Raw genomic sequence first — 22,583 nt, 5'->3', positions numbered from 1 at the left:
AAGACAGCATAGATTCCTTGAAGAATAGAATATTTGAACATCTACATTTATTAACACTCTTATTTTACTCTTTTCACACGTGCTTTTAGCTGTTAAAGCAAAATTCAACTTCAGAAGATATACGAAGAGAACTGTGTGACAGCTATCCAGGATACGTTGTGGATGATGCCTTCTCTTGGACCTTTCTAGGAAGAAATGTTTTTAACAAATTTTGCTTTTCTAACATGACCCTTTTAGAGTCTTCTCTCCAAGAACTAAACAAACAGTTCTGCCAGGTGAGTGTAGATCTTTGATCCACAAAGTGACTCAACATGAATTAAAGGGCAAATCTATAGCCCATGTAGACTTGGAAATGCTGACTGGGATATTTGCTTACCTTAGGCATGTTTTCCTCACGTAGACATTTGCACACAAAGTTTAATCTTAAGTAGTATTACTTATTTAATGTGAAAGGTTGAAATGATTTCAATGCTAAACCAAAAATATTACATTATGGTTAATATGGACACACCATTATAAATAAAATATGGCTTTGCTCTATAGTAAATGAAGTTTGATTGTTTTCTCTGAGATCTTTAAGTGAGATTACTCAGGCTTTGATACAAGTTTAATAATTAAACTGTCACAGTCATATAACTGCCAGAATTTAGAATAATGGGTAAAATCTTTTTATTTTTCTCACTGACTTCAAACCTAGTTTGAAAAGCTAATTTTTCTTTAATTGTGAATTTTCAAAAACTTTTATTTTATGTTCAGGGGCACATGTTGCAGGTTTGTTATATAAGTAAACTCATGTCACAGTGGTTTGTTGTCTAGATTATTCTGTCACCCAGGTACTAAGCCTAGTACTCAGTAGTTATTTTTTTCTGATCCTCACCCTCCCCCCACTCTTCACCCTCAAGTAAGTCCCAGTGTCTGTTGTTCCCCTCTTTGTGTCCATGTGTTCTCGTCATGTAGCTCCCACTTATAAGTGAGAAAATGCAGTATTTCGTTTTCTGTTCCTGCATAATTTGCTAAGGATAATGGCCTCCAGCTCCATCCATTTTCCTGCAAAGGACATCATCTTGTTCTTTGTTATGGCTGCATGGCATTCCGTGGTGTATATGTACCACATTTTCTTTATCCAGTCTGCCATTGATAGGCATTTAGGTTGATTCCATGTCTTTGTTTTTGTTTTTGTTTTTTTTTGTTTTTTTCTGAGACACAGCTTCACTCTGTCACTCAGGCTGGAGGGCAATGGTGCTATCTCAGCTCAGCTCACTGAAACCTCCGCCTCCTGGGTTCAAGTGATTCTTGTGCCTCAGCCTCCTGAGTAGCTGGGACTACAGGCGCAGGCCACCACACCCAGCTAATTTTTTTTTTTTTTGTATTATTAGTAGAGATAGGGTTTTGCCATGTTGGCCAGGCTCGTCTCGAACTCCTGACCTCAAGTGACCCACCTGCCTTGGCCTCCCAAAGTGCTGGGATTATAGACGTGAGCCACTGCACCTGGCTGATTCTGTGTCTTTGTTATTGTGTGACTAGTGCTGCAGTGAACATATGTGTGCATATGTCTTTATAGAAGAATAATTTATATTCTGCTGGGTATATACCCAGTAATGGGATTACTGGGTTGAATGGTAGCTCTGTTTTTAGGTCTTTGAGGAATCACCACACTGTTTTCCACAATGTTTAAACTAATTTATACTCCCACTAACGGTGTTTAAGTGTTCCCTTTTCTCTGCAACCTCACCAGCACCTGTTATTTTTTGACTTTTTAATAGCTATTCTGACTGGTGTGAGACGGCATCTCATTGTGGTTTTGATTTGCATTTCTCTAATGATCAGTGATATTGAGCTTTTTTTCATATGCTTGTTGGCTGTAGGTATGTCTTCTTTTGAAAAGCATCTGTTCATGTCCTTTGCCCACTTTTTAGTGGAGTTGTTTGTTTTTTTTTCTTGTAAGTTTGTGTAACTTCCTTATAGATGCTGGATATTAGACCTTTTTCAGATGCATAGTTTGCAAAAATGTTCTCCCATTCTGTAGGTTGTCTGTTTATTCTGTTGATGGTTTCTTTGCTGTGCAGAAGCTGTTAAGTTTAATTAGATCCCATTTGTGAACTTTTGCTTTTGTTTTGATTGATTTTGGCATCTTTGTCATAAAATATTTACCATTTCCTTTGTCTAGAATTGTGTTGCCTAGGCTGTCTTCCAGGGTTTTTATAATTTGGGGTTTTACATTTAAGTCTTTAATCAAACTTGAGTTGAATTTTGTATACAGTGTAAGCAAAGTGTATATTTTTTAATTGAGTTGAATTTTTTATGTGGTGTAACCAGTTTCATTCTTCTGCATATGGCTGGCTAGTTATCCCAATGTCATTTATTGAATAGGGAGTTCTTTCCCTATGGCTTGTTTTTGTCACCTTTGTTGTTTTTGTCACCTTTGATGGTTGTAGGTGTGTAGCCCTATTTCTGGGTTTGCTATTCTGTTCCATTGGTCTATGTGTCTGTTTTTGTACCAGTACCATGCTGTTTTGGTTACTGTAGCCCTGTAGTATAGTTTGAAATTAGGTAACGTGATTCCTCCAGCAATAAGTTAAATTTTGATAAAACAATATATCCCTCTCACCAAAATATTATTCATTAGAAGCAAGAACACTCTACTATGGAGTGTTTGCATACATTAGCCTTTAAACAAATTTAATTTAATATTAAGTTCCAGGATACATGTGTAGGACATGCAGGTTTGTTACATAGGTAAATGTGTGCCATGGTGGTTTGCTGCACCTATCAATCCATTATCTAGGTATTAAGCCAAGCATGCATTAGCTATTTATCTGGATGTTTTCCCTCCCACTACCCACCTCTGACAGACCCCAGTGTGTGTTGTTCCCCTCTGTGTGTCCATGTGTTCTCATTGTTCAGCTCCCACTTACAAGTGAGAACATGCAGTGTTTGGTTTTTTGTTCCTGTGTTAGTTTGCTGAGGATAATGACTTTCAGCTCCATACATGTCCCTGCAAAGGACATGATCTCATTCCTTTTTTTCTGGCTGCATAATATTCCATGGTGTATAGTATCATATTTTCTTTATCCAGTGTATCATTGACGGGCATTTCGGTTGATTTCATGTCTTTGCTATTATGAGTAGTGCATACACTAGCCTTAAACAACAATGGTAAAAATGAGACACCAATAATCTACATTTAATGCAACCCCACATACAATGAGAGTTCACAAAAAAGTTCAAAATTCTCTTGAAATTTTATAGATATAAATAAATGAAATATGTCCATATCTAGTATTTTTGCCTTGATTTTTTGAATTTTTATTGTAATTTCTTTTAAGTACAGAATGCTTAAATAACCCTTTAGTAATCTGAGTTTTCCAAAGTAACCCAATTAGAGGGACAGTTATAATAATCCCCAATCCAATGTAAAGTACTTACAATATTTTTTTTGAGTATTTATTATTATTATTATTATACTTTAAGTTTTAGGGTACATGTGCACAATGTGCAGGTTAGTTACATATGTATACATGTGCCATGCTGGTGCGCTGCACCCACAAACTCGTCATCTAGCATTAGGTATATCTCCCAGTGCTATCCCTCCCCACTCCCCCCACCCCACAACAGTCCCCAGAGTGTGATGTTCCCCTTCCTGTGTCCATGTGTTCTCATTGTTCAGTTCCCACCTATGAGTGAGAATATGCGGTGTTTGTTTTTTTGTCCTTGCGATAGTTACTGAGAATGATGATTTTCAATTTCATCCATGTCCCTACAAAGGACATGAACTCATCCTTTTTTATGGCTGCATAGTATTCCATGGTGTATATGTGCCACATTTTCTTAATCCAGTCTGTCATTGTTGGACATTTGGGTTGGTTCCACGTCTTTGCTATTGTGAATAGTGCCGCAATAAACATACGTGTGCATGTGTCTTTATAGCAGCATGATTTATAGTCCTTTGGGTATATACCCAGTAATGGGATGGCTGGGTCAAAGGGTATTTCTAGTTCTAGATCCCTGAGGAATTGCCACACTGACTTCCACAATGGTTGAACCAGTTTACAGTCCCACCAACAGTGTAAAAGTATTCCTGTTTCTCCACATCCTCTCCAGCACTTGTTGTTTCCTGACTTTTTAATGATTGCCATTCTAACTGGTGTGAGATGGTATCTCATTGTGGTTTTGATTTGCATTTCTCTGATGGCCAGTGATGGTGAGCATTTTTTCATGTGTTTTTTGGCTGCATAAATGTCTTCTTTTGAGAAGTGTCTGTTCATATCCTTCACCCCCTTTTTGATGGGGTTGTTTGTTTTTTTCTTGTAAATTTGTTTGAGTTCATTGTAGATTCTGGATATTAGCCCTTTGTCAGATGAGTAGGTTGCAAAAATTTTCTCCCATTCTGTAGGTTGCCTGTTCACTCTGATGGTAGTTTCTTTTGCTGTGCAGAAGCTCTTGAGTTTAATTAGATCCCATTTGTCAATTTTGGCTTTTGTTGCCATTGCTTTTGGTGTTTTAGACATGAAGTCCTTGCCCATGCCTATGTCCTGAATGGTAATGCCTAGGTTTTCTTCTAGGGTTTTTATGGTTTTAGGTCTAACGTTTAAGTCTTTAATCCATCTTGAATTAATTTTTGTATAAGGTGTAAGGAAGGGATCCAGTTTCAGCTTTCTACATATGGCTAGCCAGTTTTCCCAGCACCATTTATTAAATAGGGAATCCTTTCCCCATTGCTTGTTTTTCTCAGGTTTGTCAAAGATCAGATAGTTGTAGATATGTGGCATTATTTCTGAGGGCTCTGTTCTGTTCCATTGATCTATATCCCTGTTTTGGTACCAGTACCATGCTGTTTTGGTTACTGTAGCCTTGTAGTATAGTTTGAAGTCAGGTAGCATGATGCCTCCAGCTTTGTTCTTTTGGCTTAGGATTGACTTGGCGATGCGGGCTCTTTTTTGGTTCCATATGAACTTTAAAGGAGTTTCTTCCAATTCTGTGAAGAAAGTCATTGGTAGCTTGATGGGGATGGCATTGAATCTGTAAATTACCTTGGGCAGTATGGCCATTTTCACGATATTGATTCTTCCTACCCATGAGCATGGAATGTTCTTCCATTTCTTTGTATCCTCTTTTATTTCATTGAGCAGTGGTTTGTAGTTCTCCTTGAAGAGGTCCTTCACGTCCCTTGTAAGTTGGATTCCCAATTTTTTTTAACAAAATTGGCAGTCATGTAGAATAGAACATGTGGTAAAAAAGACATTGTTCAAAATCACATAGCACTAAGTATGTGTAATTGTAATAGTAAACATTTTCCTGAATTATATATATATATACACACACACACACACTTATATATATTATATTATATTATATTTTATATATACATATAAATCTTTCTATATCTCTACTAATCTATATATTAGTTTTAGGAGTACTCCATCCAAACAATATAACATCTAGTAATAAGTATAGGGAAGATATATCTGCAACTCCTAAACCAAGTCCTAAGAAAAAAAACATTATTCAGAGCTAATATTATTTTAGGAACTTAATTTTAATTTCCAAATATATAATTTGAAATATTTTATATAAATACAGCTTTGTTAACCAAACTTTATGCCAATTTCCGGAGTTACAGGGAAAAGATCCAATTATGTTTAAGAACATTAGAAGTAGTTGCTGGTTTTCCAAATGAAAGATTGGCTTCAAACTGAGTGAAGATCTTAAAGAATTGCTTATGTGAAAATCTAGATTTTTGATGCTTTTAAAAACAGCAAACCACGTGATTATGAATGTTAAAGTCTCATTTTACTCTCTTTGTGGTTTTATATTTTAAGCTATCCGGTGACCCCAACAATCAGAAGATAGTGTTTCAGGAAATAGTCAGAGTGCTGTCTTTCTTCTCACAAGTGCAAGAGCAGAAAGCTGTGTGGCAGCTTCTCTCTAGTTTTCCAAATGTGTTTCAGAATGACACATCACTAAGCAATCTATTTGATGTTCTTCGAAAGGCAAACGGGTAAGAAAATGTAAGAATTAAATGTAATATTAGTGTTCACAAAGAAGTCTTAAAAAAATGTTACCTGTGATGATTACTGTTAGATGGGTTATTTAAACACAGAGCAAATAATCCTTCAGCCTCTTATTGCAGATTTTAGCAGTGAAGGTGAGTGTATTAGTTAAGCAAAGAAGAAACATACACTGTGGTCATCAAGGTTATGGAAATGTCCACGAGGAACTGATCCTAACTGTTGTGTTGTTACTGGGTATCACAGAGCTTCTAAAAATGTGGTGTACGGCAGGACCAATGGTATATTGCTGCACTGACCCCAGCTCATTCAGGGACAACCTGATCTCTATACATCTAGCATTTAAACTATCCAGGAATAAAATATCTCAGTGAGTTTTGTTTGGTACCATCCAATATAAAACAACCATATTTGTAGGAGTTTTGTTCCAAGCCACCTCAAAGAGGTTGTCCTCCCTCATGTGTAGTCAGCTTAGAAATGACCTTTCCAAGCCTGCATATCAGTTAGCCTTGGTATATATGTTATAAAGATTTTAAACCTTTGCAGAAGAAACACCTTTAAAGGTTACTTTATTCGTAAAAGAGATCTGGGCATGGCCAGTATTTAGAGTTTAATGGACAGTACTTAGGTTTTGATTGCCCTGTATAGCTAATTTGAAAATTTGCCTTAAAAATCCAACTACTGCATCAATGATGTTCGATTATTAAGTGCCTATTACATGCTGGGCATGTTACCAAGCCGTTTGTACACATTATCACACTGAATCTTACAACAAACAGTATTTATTTTATAAATTAGATGACAGTCATAAAAATTAAGTATTTGCAGATCCTGCATCTAGAAGGGTTTGCAACTAGATTTTTGAACTCCAGAACCCAGGCTGCCTCTCTTATATGTCACTAATAGCATGCTGTAGTCTATTTTACATGTCTAAAGCATGAGAAGAGATTGTTTTTTACTTTTGGAATGCTTTTAAGAGCTTATATCTGTTCAAAGACCTTATAATAAGCCCTTGTATTGATACAGCAGCCTCATTTGATTCTCAGAATAGTGCCTTGAGCTGGAGACAACAGGTTCCCATTTTATAGAAGAGGAGACAAATCCTTATGGAGGTCGAATGGCTTCCCCAAGGTTCTACAGTTAGTACGTAGCAAAGCCAGGACCTAAACTTGAAGAATTTGAATCCCAGTCCTATACACTTTCCATGGTAACACACCATAACTGGAATACAGAAGAAGCAAGATATTAGGACGTTTGATTCTCTATGTTAACCCTCATTTGATCTCTTAGGGAAATTTTCACTCACTCAGAATTTTCACATTTGATCCTTTTCCTCCCATTTATCTTCTGTCTTAGGAAGCAAACAGGAGAATCTGTAAAAGGAGAAGGGGAATTATTTGACTTGTATAGTGTAGCAGTGAAAAGAGTCAAAATAATATTCAGAGCACAAATAAGATATCACTACACACTCACTGGAATGGGTTAAATGTTAAAAGATGGATAATTCCAAGTGTTGGCAAGAACATAGAGCAACTGAAGCGGTCATATATTACAAGTTAGCATGGGAAACAACACAATCATTTGGAAAATAGTGTGACAGCTTCTAATGAAGTTAAGCAGTAGATCCATATGAGGCTGCATTCTGCTCTTGGGTATTTATCCAAGAAAATGAAAATATACGCCCATATGAAGACTTGTATACTGATGTTTATTTCTTGATAATAGCTAAAAGTTGAGCTGAGTAATCAAATCTCTATAAACAAAATGGCAAAACAAACTGTGGTTTATTCATATATTAAAATGCAACACAACAATAAAAATAAACAGATTATTGAGTCACACAAGGTAAATAAGTCTCATTAATATTATGCTGGCAAAAACATCAAAACAAAAAATATATACTGTGTATGTAGATAGCGTATCATCCTATTTATAGAAGGTTTTAGAACTGGCACAATTAATCTATAGTGTTAGAAATCAGATCAGTGGATTCAGGAGCAATTGCATGAGAAAAATTTTCTGGGGTGATTGAAATGTTTATATTTTAATTGGCATGGTGGTTACATGTATGTGTATTTGTCAAAACTTATAACTTCACTTTGTACCCGGTAAGTTTATACAATTAAAAATTATCACTTTACAACTTGAAAAAAACTCGTTTAATTGTACACCTAATATAGGTGCATCTTATTGTATTTAAATTATACCTCAATGAAATTTGATTAAAAAATCAACAACAACAACAACAAAAATTCCACAAAATAATATTTAGTAAAAGGCAGAAGATCTAAAAATACTCTAGGCATTATTTTGGTGGAGCAAATTACACTGGCAAAAACATTGTGCTGTGGCTATTTTAACAACAACCTCTGATCCAAGTTCTGCAGCTATTTTAATTCCCTTTAAATTTTAAAATAAAATTATTGCATATTTTGGCACTATGCAATAGAGTATGTTGTCAAGTAATGATTATAAATGTAAAAGAGTCTGCATAATAATGAAAATAGCTTATTAATAAATAGCTTCAACTCAAGCACCTTAGTAGCAAAAAAACAAATAATGTAATTTCAAATGGACAAAAGATCTGAATAGATATTTCTCAAAATAACACATATAAATGGCCAACACGTGTATTTTTAAAATGCTCAACATCACTCATCGTCAGGGAAATGAAAATCAAAACTATAATGAGATATCATCTAACTGCAGTTAGAATGGCTATTATCAAAAAGACAAAAACAATAACAGAGGCTGGCAGGGATACAGAGAAAGGGAAACTCTTGCACACTCTGGGTGGGAATGTAAAGTAGAATAGCTATTGTGGAAAATAACATGGAGGTTCCTCAACAAATTAAAACAGCCATGCACAGAAAGACAAATACTACATAATCTCATTTTTACGTGGAGCCTAAAAAAGTTCATCTCATAGTAGAATGTAGAATAATGGTTACCAGAGGCTGAGTGAAAGGGGAGGATGAGGGAAGGTTGATCAAGGGGTAGAAAGTTACAATTAGATAGGAGGAATAAATTTTAGTGTTCTATTGCACAGTAGGGTGATTGCAGTTAATAGCAATCCATTGTATATTTCAAAATTACAGTAAAAGAGGATTTCAGATGTCCTCATCACAAACAAATAATAAATGTTTGAGGCAATGGATATGTTAATTATACTAATTTGATCTTTACACATTGTATACATGTACCAAAATATCACACTGTACTCTATAAATATGAACAATTATGTGTCAATTAAAAATAAAATAAAACTTAAAAGAGGCTGGGTGCAGTGGCTTATGCCTGTAATCCCAACAATTTGGGAGATGGACGTGAGAAAATTGCTTGAGCCCGGGAGTTCAAGACTAGCCTGGGCAACATAGTGGGATACTATCTCTACAAAACAATAAAATAAAATAAAAAAGTAGCTGGGCATGGTAGTGCATACCTGTAGTCCCAGCTACTTGGGAGGCTGAGGTGGGAGGATTGCTTGAGCTTGGGAGTTTGAGAGTGCAGGGAGCCATGACAATGTCAGTGCTCTCTGGCCTGGGTGACAGAGTGAGATTCTATCCCAAACAAACAAACATAAAACCTAAAGAGAAATAGCTTCAAATTATTATGAAGCATATGACATTTGACTTAAAAATTATTTTATATTCATAAGAACACTTAACATGAGCTCTGCCCTTTTAACAAATTTTTAAATTGTAAGCTATAGGTACAATGCTGTACAGCAGATCTCTAGAGCTTATTCATCTTGCTTAACTGAAACTCCAGGCCTGTTCATTAGCAACTCCCATTTCCCTTTCTAATCAGACCCTAGAAACCATCTTTGACTCTTTGATTCTAGGAATTTAACTATTTTAGATACTTCCCATACAAGAAATTTTGTAGTATTTTGCTTTGTGTGACTGGCTTAAGTGGTTATGCATTATCATTTCACATCATGTCTTCAGGGTTCATCCATGTTGTTGCATATTTCAAAATGCATTCTTTTTTAAGTCTGAATAGTATTCATTGTGTTTATATACCACATTTTCTTATTCATTTATTTGTTGATGGACATTTAGGTTATCTCCACATTTTGACTATTGTGAATAGTGCTGGAATGAACACAGCAATACTACTAACTCTTCATGATTCTGATTTCAATTCTTTTGGATAAGAATCCAGATGTGAGATTGTTGGATCATATATGATAGTCTATTCGTAATTTTTAAGGAACTGTTTTCCATAGCAACTGCACTATTTTGTATTCCTTTTTTTTTTTGAGATGGAGTCTTGCTCTGTTGCCCAGGCTGGAGTGCAGTGGTGCGATCTTGGCTCACTGCAACCTCTGCCTCCCAGGTTCAAGCGATTCTTCTGCTTAGCCTCCCGAGTAGCTGGGAGTAGTAGACTGCCCATCTTATCGGTAACAGAAAAGCTATAGAAACAGAGTATGGATATTAATTTTGAACTACCTCTGGAATAGTGCCTATAGACCACTTAGAAGACAGAATATAGTCTTTAATTAGGGCAAGCTCCATTTTCTTTTTCAAAAACATTACTATCTGTTTAGCAAAAGATAAATATTACAAATGCTTAAATAATAATTATTCCTGAAACTAGATCCTTTATTTGGGTTTGGTTTTTAATGAAAATACTTTCTAATATTTAATTTTTCTTTTTAGTTAAAAAAAGATGTATTCTTTAATTGAAAGTTGCTTTTCCTAACTACTTATTTCTAAGTCTTAGAAAAAAATTGATGGGAAACCTTGCTCCATTACTTTAAGGCTGGTGATTCCTGATGTTTTAGAAACCTGGAAACATAAACTGCTCTGTCTGGTTAAGAATATTTTGTTGAGATTTTGTGCATGAACAGACAAACAAGTAACTAAATTACAAAAAGTAGCATCTTGTCTTTTATGTTATAAGAATAATTTATACTGTAGCCATTTTCTCCTTGAATAACCTTTTGTTTCTGTCTGCAAACCTTGAAACAGAATCTGGTTTAATTGTTTTTTGACTCCTCAGTGTGCTGCTGGTTGTGCAGAAGGTTTATCCACGTTTTGCAACTAACGAAGGTTTCAGAACTCTCCAGAAGTCTGTTAAACATCTGCTGTACACTCTGGACTCCCCAGCTCAAGGTATTATATTTCCATCTTACAGTGTTAAATTCAGTGTCACAAAGCCCATTGGAAATATAAAGCAGAGTGAAATGAAAGTAATCATGTAGAGATGATATTATTCTTAGGTGGGGACATATGCTATGAATACATCTGGATCTCAAGTTAATCAAAGTGTGGAGAAAGGGAGAAATGGCCAAGAAGAGGGAACTGTAGCTTTCTAGGGTTTTTAGTTAGGTGAAAATTATCTTTGTTAGCTTGTAAAACTATGTTTATACTTGGTATAGAAAAAAAAATCAGGGAATATGCCTCAACAAATAGATTTCTACCTTACTATTTGAAACAAATGCCTAAAGTAAATTGCAGTATTTTTAACCTCATTTTCAAATTTTGATTTTCCAGTAAGACAAGGTATAACATGTTGGTAGTGAGTCACAAAATGTCCCTTTGGCATATCTAGAATAGTACTGTCTACACTCACATGGAGACATACAGCTACATACACACAGACACATACAGACAAAGGTTTGGAGATGTAAGGAATAAATCCCTACTTGCCAAGTTTGGTTAACAATTTATCTCTGGTGAATAAATTTAGAATTATGCTTTCTCATCTGAGTTTGTCAGCTTTTACATATTTCAACTTTTACCTTTAGATTATAAAATAAGCATCCTGAGATCATCAGGTCAAAAGCTGATTGTTCATTACATAGTATTGAAATATCAATTTTCATATAAAAAGAAAGCATGCCTGTGAAGGCTTTGAAGAATTCTCACTGGAGGGTCCAACAATACTCTTGGATGCCATTTTCTGTTAGTCTAGAGCATTTTTTATATCTACAATTGCAGAATTGATGGTTAGCTTGCAGGATTGACTGTTATTAAATTTGACGGTCTTGACGTCCATTAGAAAAACAGGATTACTCTAAAAAAAAAGTTTAGGCTAGAAAACCAGACAATGTGCTAACAAACAATTATTTCTCTGTATTCTTTTTGTATTTGCATTTTAAAGGCTTAAGAACTTAATGTTTCTCCTCACTACCCTTTCCTTTTTATCTTCAGACTCATCTCTTATAATTAATATAAAGTAAAGTAATAAAGTTACATTTTTAAACATTTTAAGTACAATGCTCACCTGTGCTTCAAAAGCTGGAGAAGTAAGCAGCATTTCTTACTAAGCAGGGAGCAGAACACGTTTCCTGGTGAAAAATGTAATTCAGTTTTCAATATTTAACAGTGACCATGTCTTATGTCTATGACTGTGCTAATAATTTTGGCAAGTCTTAAAACACGTCATTGGATGGTCAAGAAGACAAGAACATACACCAAGGAAATGTATTTTTATTCATAAAATTTGATATACTTACCTTTTGTTTCTTTTTAAATTTCCTGCACTGTGAGTTCATCAAGCCAAGAATATCAATGCAGATGTATTAATGTCAATTCCTAAAAGTTACTAACTTCAAAACCCTACCTATTTGAGCAGAAATTTTGTAGACTTTGAAAACCCTCCTAAGTATTTCTAGGAATCTTTCAGGGAACTTAAACTTATCATTGAAAGCAGAACTAGTGACTACAGTTCAACAGCACTGGGGTCTTTGGTCCAGGTACAGATACCTGCCCCGTAACCCAGGCCACCTCATTCTTAATCTTCACAGTGTTCAGCAGTATTTTTTGAAAATGAGCATCCTTTCTCCCTTGGTTTTTTACTCTGTTATGCTGGAGTGGGGTGGTATCTCATAGCAGAGTTGCTTGGATTCTTTCTAATATAATGGTTAAGATAGCTTTGTAGGCTTCATATCACTCTTTCAAGTAAAGAACACAATAGGTAATATTTATTGTATCAATGCTCAGTACTTTAGTATCTGAAATTCATTTTATCATCTAAATAACTCTGTGAGATACAGTTATTATCCCATTTTATAGACAAAGAAACAGAAGCTTAAGGAGGCTGGGTGCTTGGCCTGTGTTACTCATCCAGCAAGTAGCCAAACTGAGATTAGAACTTGGATCTGTATATCTCCAAAGCTAGGCCCCAGGAGCTCTTTTATGAACAACCTCACTTAAACATTTACCTTCTGGAACATACTCGCTTCTGAGGTATCTCATGGGACATGCAAGTACCTGCTTAACCTCAGAAGGGCCCACACTTTTAGTCACTGATGGAGCTAGGCTCCCCATCCACACTTACTCTGTGGGAAGCCATATGCTATATTTTTTCCACTGCCTTCCCCCATTCCTCTCCACACTCTGATTTCTACCCAGTTTCCTCACACCATGTTTATCTCTGATCTACCCTGAAGTATGAGCACACTTCATGATTTCTTCAGGAGCCTCCTTAGCAACCATGAAAATAGAGAGTTGCTAATAAACACCTGGGAAGAAAGTTGCCTCCTAACTTCCTATCTCAAGATACCTAATTCTCAGCTCGGCTCCAGCTAGGATCCTTGCTACACAGTTAATACACTCCATAGTATGTCCATTTATAAATACTGAGTTTTGGAAGCAGAGATTATCTTTGTGACTCACTGGAATTTGCTCTTTTGAAAAATAGTACATTATATAAAATTACATTTTTAGGATGTAATTTAGGATAGAAATCTTTACAGATAAAAAGAGGTTATCTATGCACCATATTTCTGTGTCTGTGAATACAATTTTCTAGCTGTATCTATCCCAGTACATATATTTATTTTTTTATTTTTTATTTTTATTTTTTGAGACAGAGTCTCACTCTGTCGCCCAGGTTGGAGCGCAGTGGCGTGATCTCGGCTCACTGCAAGCTCCGCCTCCTGGGTTCATGCCATTCTCCTGCCTCAGCCTTCCAAGTACCTGGGACTACAGGCACCCGCTACCATGCCCGGCTAATTTTTTATATTTTTAGTAGAGACGGGGTTTCACCGTGTTAGCCAGGATGATCTCGATCTCCTGACCTCGTGATCTGCCCACCTCGACCTCCCAAAGTGCTGGGATTACAGGCATGAGCCACTGCGCCGGCCTGTGAATACAATTTTAAGTATGCCTAATCTTACAAATAAAAAATAAGTAAAATCTCAGTTTTTAAGAGTCTGTAACATTTTCTATTTCATTAAGGCCTGTTTAGGATAGTATTTCTTTCAATATACTTTATAGTCCTTAGTGACCAGAGGAAAAAGTCTTTATTTAACTTCAGGGTCAAGTCTATCATTGATAATATAAAGTTAATTTTCTATTAGTTACTTATTTTAATGGCTTGATGAAAAAGAGAAACTCTATAACCACGTAGTATTACAAATACCAATTAGCTTGCTGAGCATCACATAGGAGTTCAAAGTGAGCAAAATTTGGTCTTAGAAAAAGAGTTTTATATACCTTTACATTGCAAAAGCTTAAATCTCAACAGGTTTTTAAATCTGTAGTTATTCTATATATAGATGCCAATACATAATAGGTATTACTATTGTTAATTAGGTTTATTTATTCTGGGCATCCCATTCATTCTTGGCCCTTTAACTCACTGATGCATTACTATTATTAGAGCAATAATATTCAGCTGCATCGTGAACATAGCACAGGAAAACTCTACTCTGCTGAACAGGAAAAATTGAGACAGGCACTCTGCCAGATAGTAGGGGCTGTACAAACATTACTTAAACATGACTGATACAGGTGACAGACAAGGAGATTTTTAATTCTGGGATAGTCTTTTTTATACACATACTAATTTAAATAAAGTTAATAATCAGGACCAGAAAAAACATGGGTGATTGCATAGTTTTGTGCTAGTACCTTTTTAGAAGGCTTTAGGTTGCACTAACTAGAGACAATACAAGAACTATTGAAGCCTGTAATAAAATATCCCATTGAAAGTGATTAGGCCAATGCTAAAAATGACAGCATTGAAACATACTGGATTATTTATAAGGAATGAGTAGAGTCTGAAGAGAAGGGAAATAAGTGATACCATTTCCCTAAAGGAGCTGAATTAAAGTATTGGATTTATGATGTTTTTATTTACGCAGGGGCCATTTAAAGCATTTTCATTTTCAATTTTTATATGAATGCTGTTGCACACTTACTCTTTTATGATACAACCTTATGCAGCAGGCTGAATTAGGGACCTATTTAACTTCTGGGGGTAACTCATGGTGTTGAATTAGATCTTCGTATGTGGTTTCCATTAGACCAAACTTAGTGACTGCCTTCCACACTATGCACCTTCATATTATTTGAGAACTCTCAGAACAGTTCTGTTAACGTCAGTCAATTTGCATTCACAGCTGCATTCAATTGAGATTAGTGGCTGCTTTTTGAAAGATAGAAAATATAGATTAGTGATGGCAGATGTTTCCTGTGGCTACATTCTAGACAAATGAAGGCAAAAAAAAAAAAAAAAATCCAGTGACCCATAAGACTAAAATTGGCTTCATTTGATTAACAAATCACGTGGTAGTCAATCTTCATTATAGTACTTAGCAGTCATCTGCTTACGCAGGTCCTGGGATAAAATAATGTAATGGCTAGATGCACAGACAAAGAACTTGTTAGAAATGTGTATGCTTGACCATCGGGATTATTTTGATCAGTAGGCATCTATTTCCTATAAATATCACAAATATTTCCAACAAAAGAGTATAGATGTCTTTTATACAATTCTTTGGAGAATGATTCTGCAGATTTCTGCATTTTCTCCTCATTAATTTGACCTGGGATGGTTTTCACTGAGGAAAAAAATCTTTAAGCAAACATGTTAAATGTTTACCTATATAAAAATTATTACTTTAGGTGACTCCAATAATATAACGCATGTGTGGAATGAGGATGATGGACAGAGATTATCTCCAAGCAGTCTGGCTGCACAGTAAGTCTTTGTTTATTTCTAAATAGGTAGATTACTTGGCCGAATAAACAATCAAAACAATTTCTAGGCATAATTCTCTTATCAGTGTACATAAGCATGGAATAGAAAAATCAACTATTGACTGAGCAAAGGAAAGGACATTGTCCAAGTGTAGTAAACTTGAAACTTATTTTTTGATATTATTTAATGATACTTTAGCATTGCACAAGAAAATCTCTTTTTCAGTTCCAAGCTTGCATAACTAGATCTAATGTGTCATGTCTCGATTGGTTACCTTATGCCTATGAGGATGATCTAGCCGGAAGGCTGCCAACACTTTTCTTTCACCACAAACAGTGTATAAGTATCTGTCTTGCTCTGTGCAGGCTGCTATAGCAAAATACCATAATCTGAGCAGCTTATAAGCAAGCCTCCTAATACTGTTATCTTGGGGGTTAGGAGTTCAACATACGAATTTCGGGAGAACATGCTCATTCATACCATAGCAGCCTCCAATTTTTTGTTACTATTTTTTGGGTTTCTAGAGAATAAAAATATTTTTTATGCTTAAACAAGATAATGCAAAATTTGTTTGCTTTCAAGTAGTATTCAGTTAGGCAAAACTATTTGTAGGTAATTTAATTTGGGGCTTTTATTGGCATATATAAAGTCCCGAGAAATAACAGTAGAAATAACAGCAGCAACCATGCTGTCTAAAGACCATTAATGTAAGCAGATCCTGAAGTAACTGTGATAATGATGGTAAGAAATGCAAACAGTTGCTTATGGTAGTTAATTGACACAAATTCCTGTAGTTCAAGGCAAATTTAGAGATGAGATGGCCTGCCTGTTAGGTAAAGATTGCTTTAGCCTGTAAATTATACTATTGAAATTCTTTGATTTTAGTCCCAAAGGATACATTTTTGTGCTAACGGAAATCTATACAAATAAAAACAAACAGGATTACTTAGGTTTAACCAATTTTTTTCTTTTTCTAAAATAGAATGTACATATTTGTTTACAAACTTTCTATTATTTAACGAGAAGTTCTCCGACTCTGAGTAGATTCTGGCCAAAATCCTTGCATAAACAACTACCTCCTCTTTCTGCCGCCATCTCTCTCATCCTCTTAGGTGGCTGACCCAGGTGCTTCTCCCACAGCAACCAAGCCCTTAGGCAATTTCACCCTAGCCAGGCTGCCATGTTTCAAATAGTCATGTCTTTTTTTTTTTTTTTTTTTTTTGAGACGGAGTCTGTCTCTGTCGCCCAGGCTGTAGTGCAGTGGCGCCATCTCGGCTCACTGCAAGCTCCGCCTCCTGGGTTCACGCCATTCTCCTGCCTCAGCCTCCCAAGTAGCTGGGACTACAGGTGCCCGCCACCACGGCTGGCTAATTTTTTTTTTTTTTTTTTTTGTATTTTTAGTAGAGACGGAGTTTCACTGTGTTAGTCAGGATGGTCTTGATCTCCTGACCTCGTGATCTGCCTGCCTCGGCCTCCCAAAGTGCTAGGATTACAGGCGTGAGCCACCGCGCACGGCCAAATAGTCATGTCTTTTAAACACATTCCCTATATAGCCATCAAAAATAATAATAGCAAAATACCTTTAAACTGAGATAACTGCATGCTTATTGCTGAAGCCAGGTATTTTTATCAGAGCCTTGAGGCATCCATAGCATTGATAATGTCAGCGCCACAGACCTGCAAATTCCACAGCAAATGTAGTTAGTTGCTGACAGCTAGCTGACAGTTTATTAGGAAGAATTCAATACTTCTAAGGTGGCTTTTGTTGTGGTTGATGAAATTAAGGGATTTCTTATCTTCAGACTTCCTTTCCATTCCAGCTTTAAAATAATCACAGAGTGGCAATACTGGTATAAGATAAAAGTTATTTTCGCTCAGAATTTTCTAAAGAAAGATGCTCAAAAATACTTTTTCCTCATAGCTCTACTTTCTCCTAATTATTTTTGTTCTAAAGTCGTTATTTTTATTGTTTTGTGTTTGTACTGATGCACATGAATGTGCACATCCAGACACTTACTTTTTATGGTAAGCACTCTTGGGAAGTAGGTAGGATTTTGTATAAAGGATTACTCCAGTGTTTTAAGGGAGTAATTGGGTATTTATGCCAAAACTGTGGCACACAGATATGAGATCTTATTTTGGAGTATACTAAGTCTATTCTCAGAAATTTTTGTAATCAAATGTTCTTCATGAAACTAAGAGAATGGCTTATCAAGGTCAATTCTAGCCCAACTGTCCTCTATTTTAAGCTTGACAATACACCATGAAACTCTTGTTCCAGTCCATCTAGTAGATAAGGCCAATATTTTGCTGTTGAGCAGTGCACCAAGTGGAAATAGCTCTATGTTGTAACAATGATGACAGACAGAAAGACAAACACAAAAGAAGGAAGGGCAATATTGGGCAGTGTGGGGAAAGGTGAGGAGAGGAAGGGAGAACCACCTCCCTGAAGCAGGAGAATGACCCGACATGTGATTATCCGGTGATGCCTCATTGGGCACTTCTCAGATAAATGGCCAGTATCTCTGCAGCTTCCTGCATCTCTTTTCCTTATGTATTTATCCTTTCCACAGATATTAACTCAAGTGTATGATGAACGAAATACAAATGCTAGATATTCTGTGATGGGGATGGGGTCAGGGGTGAACAGGGAATGGGATACAAAACTAAATGGATCATTCTTTCGAGTTGCTCAGAGGAGAAATGTTTATCTTGAAACCTCTACTTATCACTATAGCCAAATAAAATAGATGGATTATTCTACCCTCCTCTTCCCAAAATAGATGCAGTAAATTTATAATTATTCTCATAATTTCATTTGTCTCTTCTTTGATGTCTTGGATTCTCAAATCTCATCTTCCAGCTTATCTTTAGAATATTCTTTCTGACACTTCTTCCCACTACCCTCAACATTCTGAAACTATCATTTCAAAATACCTGCTCAGGGTTTTTTGAGCAAGTGCTGTGAGTATAGTGGTTATTATTAGACCTTGACTTGTTTTGATTTGATTTGACTCACTGATGTCATAGGTGGACTACAGTCCATGAAACTTGACTGTAGGCATGACTTCATATTACAGGCGTAACCTATATAATAGGGTTAGTTTTGTCACCTGTCACACTCCTGTTGCATTTTTAACAGTAATAATGTGATTTAGAAATTTCCCTAATAGATAGTTTCTTTTATTTAGGACAGAAAACTTACTCTAAGAATACACTCTCCTGGTCCTTCATTTGTGAATTGATTAATGGCATTAACTATCTATAAGGAGGCTTTGATAAATAGTGAAGCTCACTGTCTAAAATCTCTAAGGTCTGAGTCCACCAAATATAGTATTACCAAGAGTCTCTAGTGAAAGAAATGCCTATGCACAAGAATGAGCGCTTGTAAAATGGATACTTTTTAAAAAAAATATAAAGACTATGAATAGTATTTAAATGAGTCAGCCCTCTGACCACTTTGCTGTGCTCTGACTGCCAAGTTAGAGACTTTTCTTGCCATGTATTTTTTTTCTTTTAAAGTTCCTCAAGGATCCAGTGTTGTTAGCCCACATTTAAACACCCTGAGTCTTCTTTAATATTGATGAAAATATTTTCCTGCATTTACTAGCTATGCCAAGGTTAATCGATCCCATTCGCATTTTAATAAAATCTAAGTTAAACATCCAGTAGGACTAGTTAATTTGTGTATTGTACAGTTTGATTCAAAACAGATGATCCCCAAATCAGCCATTGACATTTATTCTATCTTTACATAAAATTCAATAGTAGACACTAAGGGAAGAAGTTACAAAATAAATAGAGATGCAGCCTCACAGTTGAAGCGACAGAGCACGCATAATACGCACATACTCATTCACATAGCCTTACTCACTCATGTAGCCTGAAAAATCTTAGGCCCTTTCCTTACGTGCCAATCACTTTGAAAGAAAACCAGAAACTGGTTAATTTGGAAACACTAAATTGGTTGATTAGAGAAAAAAGGAACTTATATTGGTCAATGGGATCCCATTAATTCAAAATTAAATGAATTCAAATCTAGTTATTCAATATTATAGGTGGAAAGGACCTAGCAGATCATCTAGCCCCCTAGCTTTCAATTGACAAGAGAAGAATCGAAGAGTCAGAAGGGGGTTGCCAGATTTAGAAAATAAAAAGAAAAGTAAAAAAAATTGCAGGACTCGTGGGATGTACTTATACACAAAAAACATTATTCATTGTTTATCTAGGATTCAAGTTTAACTGGGAGTCCAGTATTTTACCTGGCAACCCTCACCCAGTGACCTTTTTCTTTCATGTAAGTGTGCCTAGAAATTGCCTTAAGATGACCTATGATGGAATATTAAAACAATTAAATATAAAGATAGTACACATAGAAAAGGCAAGTGCTCAGAAGATCTAGAGTAGTGCTGCCCTTGTACAGTTAAACTGGGTGAGGGAAGACATCCAAATTCATGGTATTTCTTTTTTTTCTTTTTTTTGAGACGGAGTCTCGCTCTGTCGCCCAGGCTGGAGTGCAGTGGCATGATCTCGACTCATTGCAAGCTCCGCCTCCCAGGTTCACACCATTCTCCTGCCTCAGCCTCCAGAGTAGCTGGGACTACAGGCACCCGCCACCACGCCCAGCTAATTTTTTTGTATTTTTAGTGGAGACGAGGTTTACACCGTGTTAGCGAGGATGGTCTCGATCTCATGACCTCGTGATCCGCTCGTCTCGGCCTCCCAAAGTGCTAGGATTACAGGCGTGAGCCACCGCGCCTGGCCAACTGCATAGTATTTCAATGTCCAAGTCAACCAATGCCAAACAACCAGGGACCAAAATGATCTCAACAAAATGGCTTTGCTTTACTTTTATATGTCTTAATTTCTATATTCTTTTCTAATTCTGCAGGCTCCTAATTCTGGAAAACTTTGAAGATGCCCTCTTAAATATATCAGCAAATAGTCCTTATATTCCTTACTTGGCATGTGTGAGAAATGTGACTGGCAGTTTGGCCAGAGGTTCATCAGGTAATACTGTTCTTAACAGTCAAAATGCTGCTCATGGTTTCTACCTCTGTTCTAAAGTAATAAGTTTTTGAGGCATTTGCTTACACAGGAAAGAAAATTTGTAAAATCTTAGTTTCCATATGCATCAGTTTCAGTCTGGTGATTTGATATACAAAGGGAATGTCTTGTCATAATATCATATTATTCTGTTGCTGCTGCTAGCACTAGCTGGCCACCTGGACAAACTTTAATATATAATGGCCATATAATGGATAATATGATAATGGCCACTGGGACAAATTTTCCAAGTGTCCAGAGTCATTAGAGGTTCATATGACCCTTCATGACATTTCTATGCTCTTAATAATCTTAGCTGTTAAAAAATGTTAAGGAATGATAATATAGAGTTCTAAAAGCAGGTGTAAGTTACATAAACAAAGGCATTTTTGTGGCAGACTATTTTTATTTTCTACCCTTACACACTTTATTTGCAATTTTCTGCCTACATGGGCAACTATAAAGATTATATTTAATCAAATGTTTCTTTTTTTTTTTGAGAGAAAAGACCTACTTTCTCACATTTTCTAGGACACACACATTCTTTTTTCCTACACCAAAAAATAGTTTTCTGAGAGTTAATGGCAAGCAAATAGCACAACAAATATTTTAAGTCCGGACTTTGTTTACAAGGTATGAATTAATCAAGGTTGGAAAGGCATATTTATATCACAGTGATTCTATAACCTATTCTCTCCAAGATACTTCAACTTAATAGTAAATCCAAAAGTCAGGAATGAAAGCATAGTCAGTTCACAAAGAGCCAAAACTATGTAGCACCTTTGCTAGAAATATTTTTATCTCTAAGCAGATATTTTTAAAATAATGAACTCTATTGTTCCCATGGTTCAAATAAAGGTTAAATTTTCATTCATCTTATATTTATATTGAAGTGGGCTATTATCTTAGGAAAAATTTAGTAATAAATCAGGATAGGGGTGTCTTTCAAATTGGTTTCCTGAATGACCTTGCAATTACTCTTCTCCCTTCCTTTACAGAAAATCTAAGACTCCTGAAGTCCACAATACGATTTAAAAAATCTTTTCTTCGCAGTGGTTCCTGTGAAGATCACTTTCCTCCAGTTCCTGAAGTCCTAAAATCAAAAGTAAGCCATGAAAGTAAAACAAAAAAAAAAACAAAAAAAAAACTTAACACTTCCCATAATATTTGGCAAGATACACTTTTAGGTTTTAAATCTGATCTTTGTAAATAATGATCCTATTTTAACTCTAGATTTATAATGGCCCTACTTATGACTCTAGAAAAATGGAGACAAAAGAGTTTATGGCTGGATGCCGTGGCTCATGCCTATAATTCCAGCTACTCAGGAGGCCGAGGTGGGAAGAATCACTTAAGACCAGGAGTTTGAGGCTGCAGTCAGCTGTTGTCGCACTGTGCTCCAGCCTAAGTGACAGTGTGAGACCCTGTCTTTAAAAAAATAATAAATTTAAAAAAAAGTTTTTAAAGAGTTTGATGTTATATAATGGTATTTTTTTTAAATCAGTGGAGATCTCTGCATGAAATGACCCAAAAGAGCCTAATTACAGTATGCACATTTATAAGGGAGTGGCTAACAATAGTTATCGTATT

At 35.9% G+C, this 22,583-nt stretch overlaps 1 protein-coding gene and 1 long non-coding RNA gene across 3 annotated transcripts in view; one reads left to right on the top strand and one right to left on the bottom strand.

Annotated features, from left to right (window-relative positions):
• ABCA12 (ATP binding cassette subfamily A member 12) overlaps window positions 1–22,583 on the top strand; it is a 204,750-nt gene that overhangs the window by 89,154 nt on the left and 93,013 nt on the right. Inside the window, exons 6-11 of the mRNA XM_024243578.2 lie at window positions 90–275; window positions 5,820–5,998; window positions 11,016–11,128; window positions 15,872–15,947; window positions 20,839–20,957; window positions 21,992–22,098. Coding sequence (XP_024099346.2) covers window positions 90–275; window positions 5,820–5,998; window positions 11,016–11,128; window positions 15,872–15,947; window positions 20,839–20,957; window positions 21,992–22,098 — 780 coding nt within the window. The remainder of the gene's footprint in view (window positions 1–89; window positions 276–5,819; window positions 5,999–11,015; window positions 11,129–15,871; window positions 15,948–20,838; window positions 20,958–21,991; window positions 22,099–22,583) is intronic.
• LOC112132325 (uncharacterized) overlaps window positions 5,536–22,583 on the bottom strand; it is a 229,652-nt gene continuing 212,604 nt past the window's right edge. The window contains exons 4-6 of one of the 2 annotated variants that reach the window (XR_008522983.2): window positions 12,243–12,306; window positions 7,315–7,381; window positions 5,536–7,229 (exon numbers count right to left, since the gene is read on the bottom strand). This is a non-coding gene — a long non-coding RNA (uncharacterized LOC112132325). Of the gene's footprint in view, window positions 7,382–12,242; window positions 12,307–22,583 lie in introns of both variants that reach the window. The other variant, XR_002914139.3, reaches the window with a different exon arrangement.

Source organism: Pongo abelii, chromosome 11 (assembly GCF_028885655.2).
Source record: "Pongo abelii isolate AG06213 chromosome 11, NHGRI_mPonAbe1-v2.0_pri, whole genome shotgun sequence".
In the NCBI taxonomy this organism is placed as follows: Eukaryota; Metazoa; Chordata; class Mammalia; order Primates; family Hominidae; genus Pongo; species Pongo abelii.
Note: the sequence above shows the minus strand (reverse complement) of the source record. Positions and strands in the feature narration are given on the sequence as shown.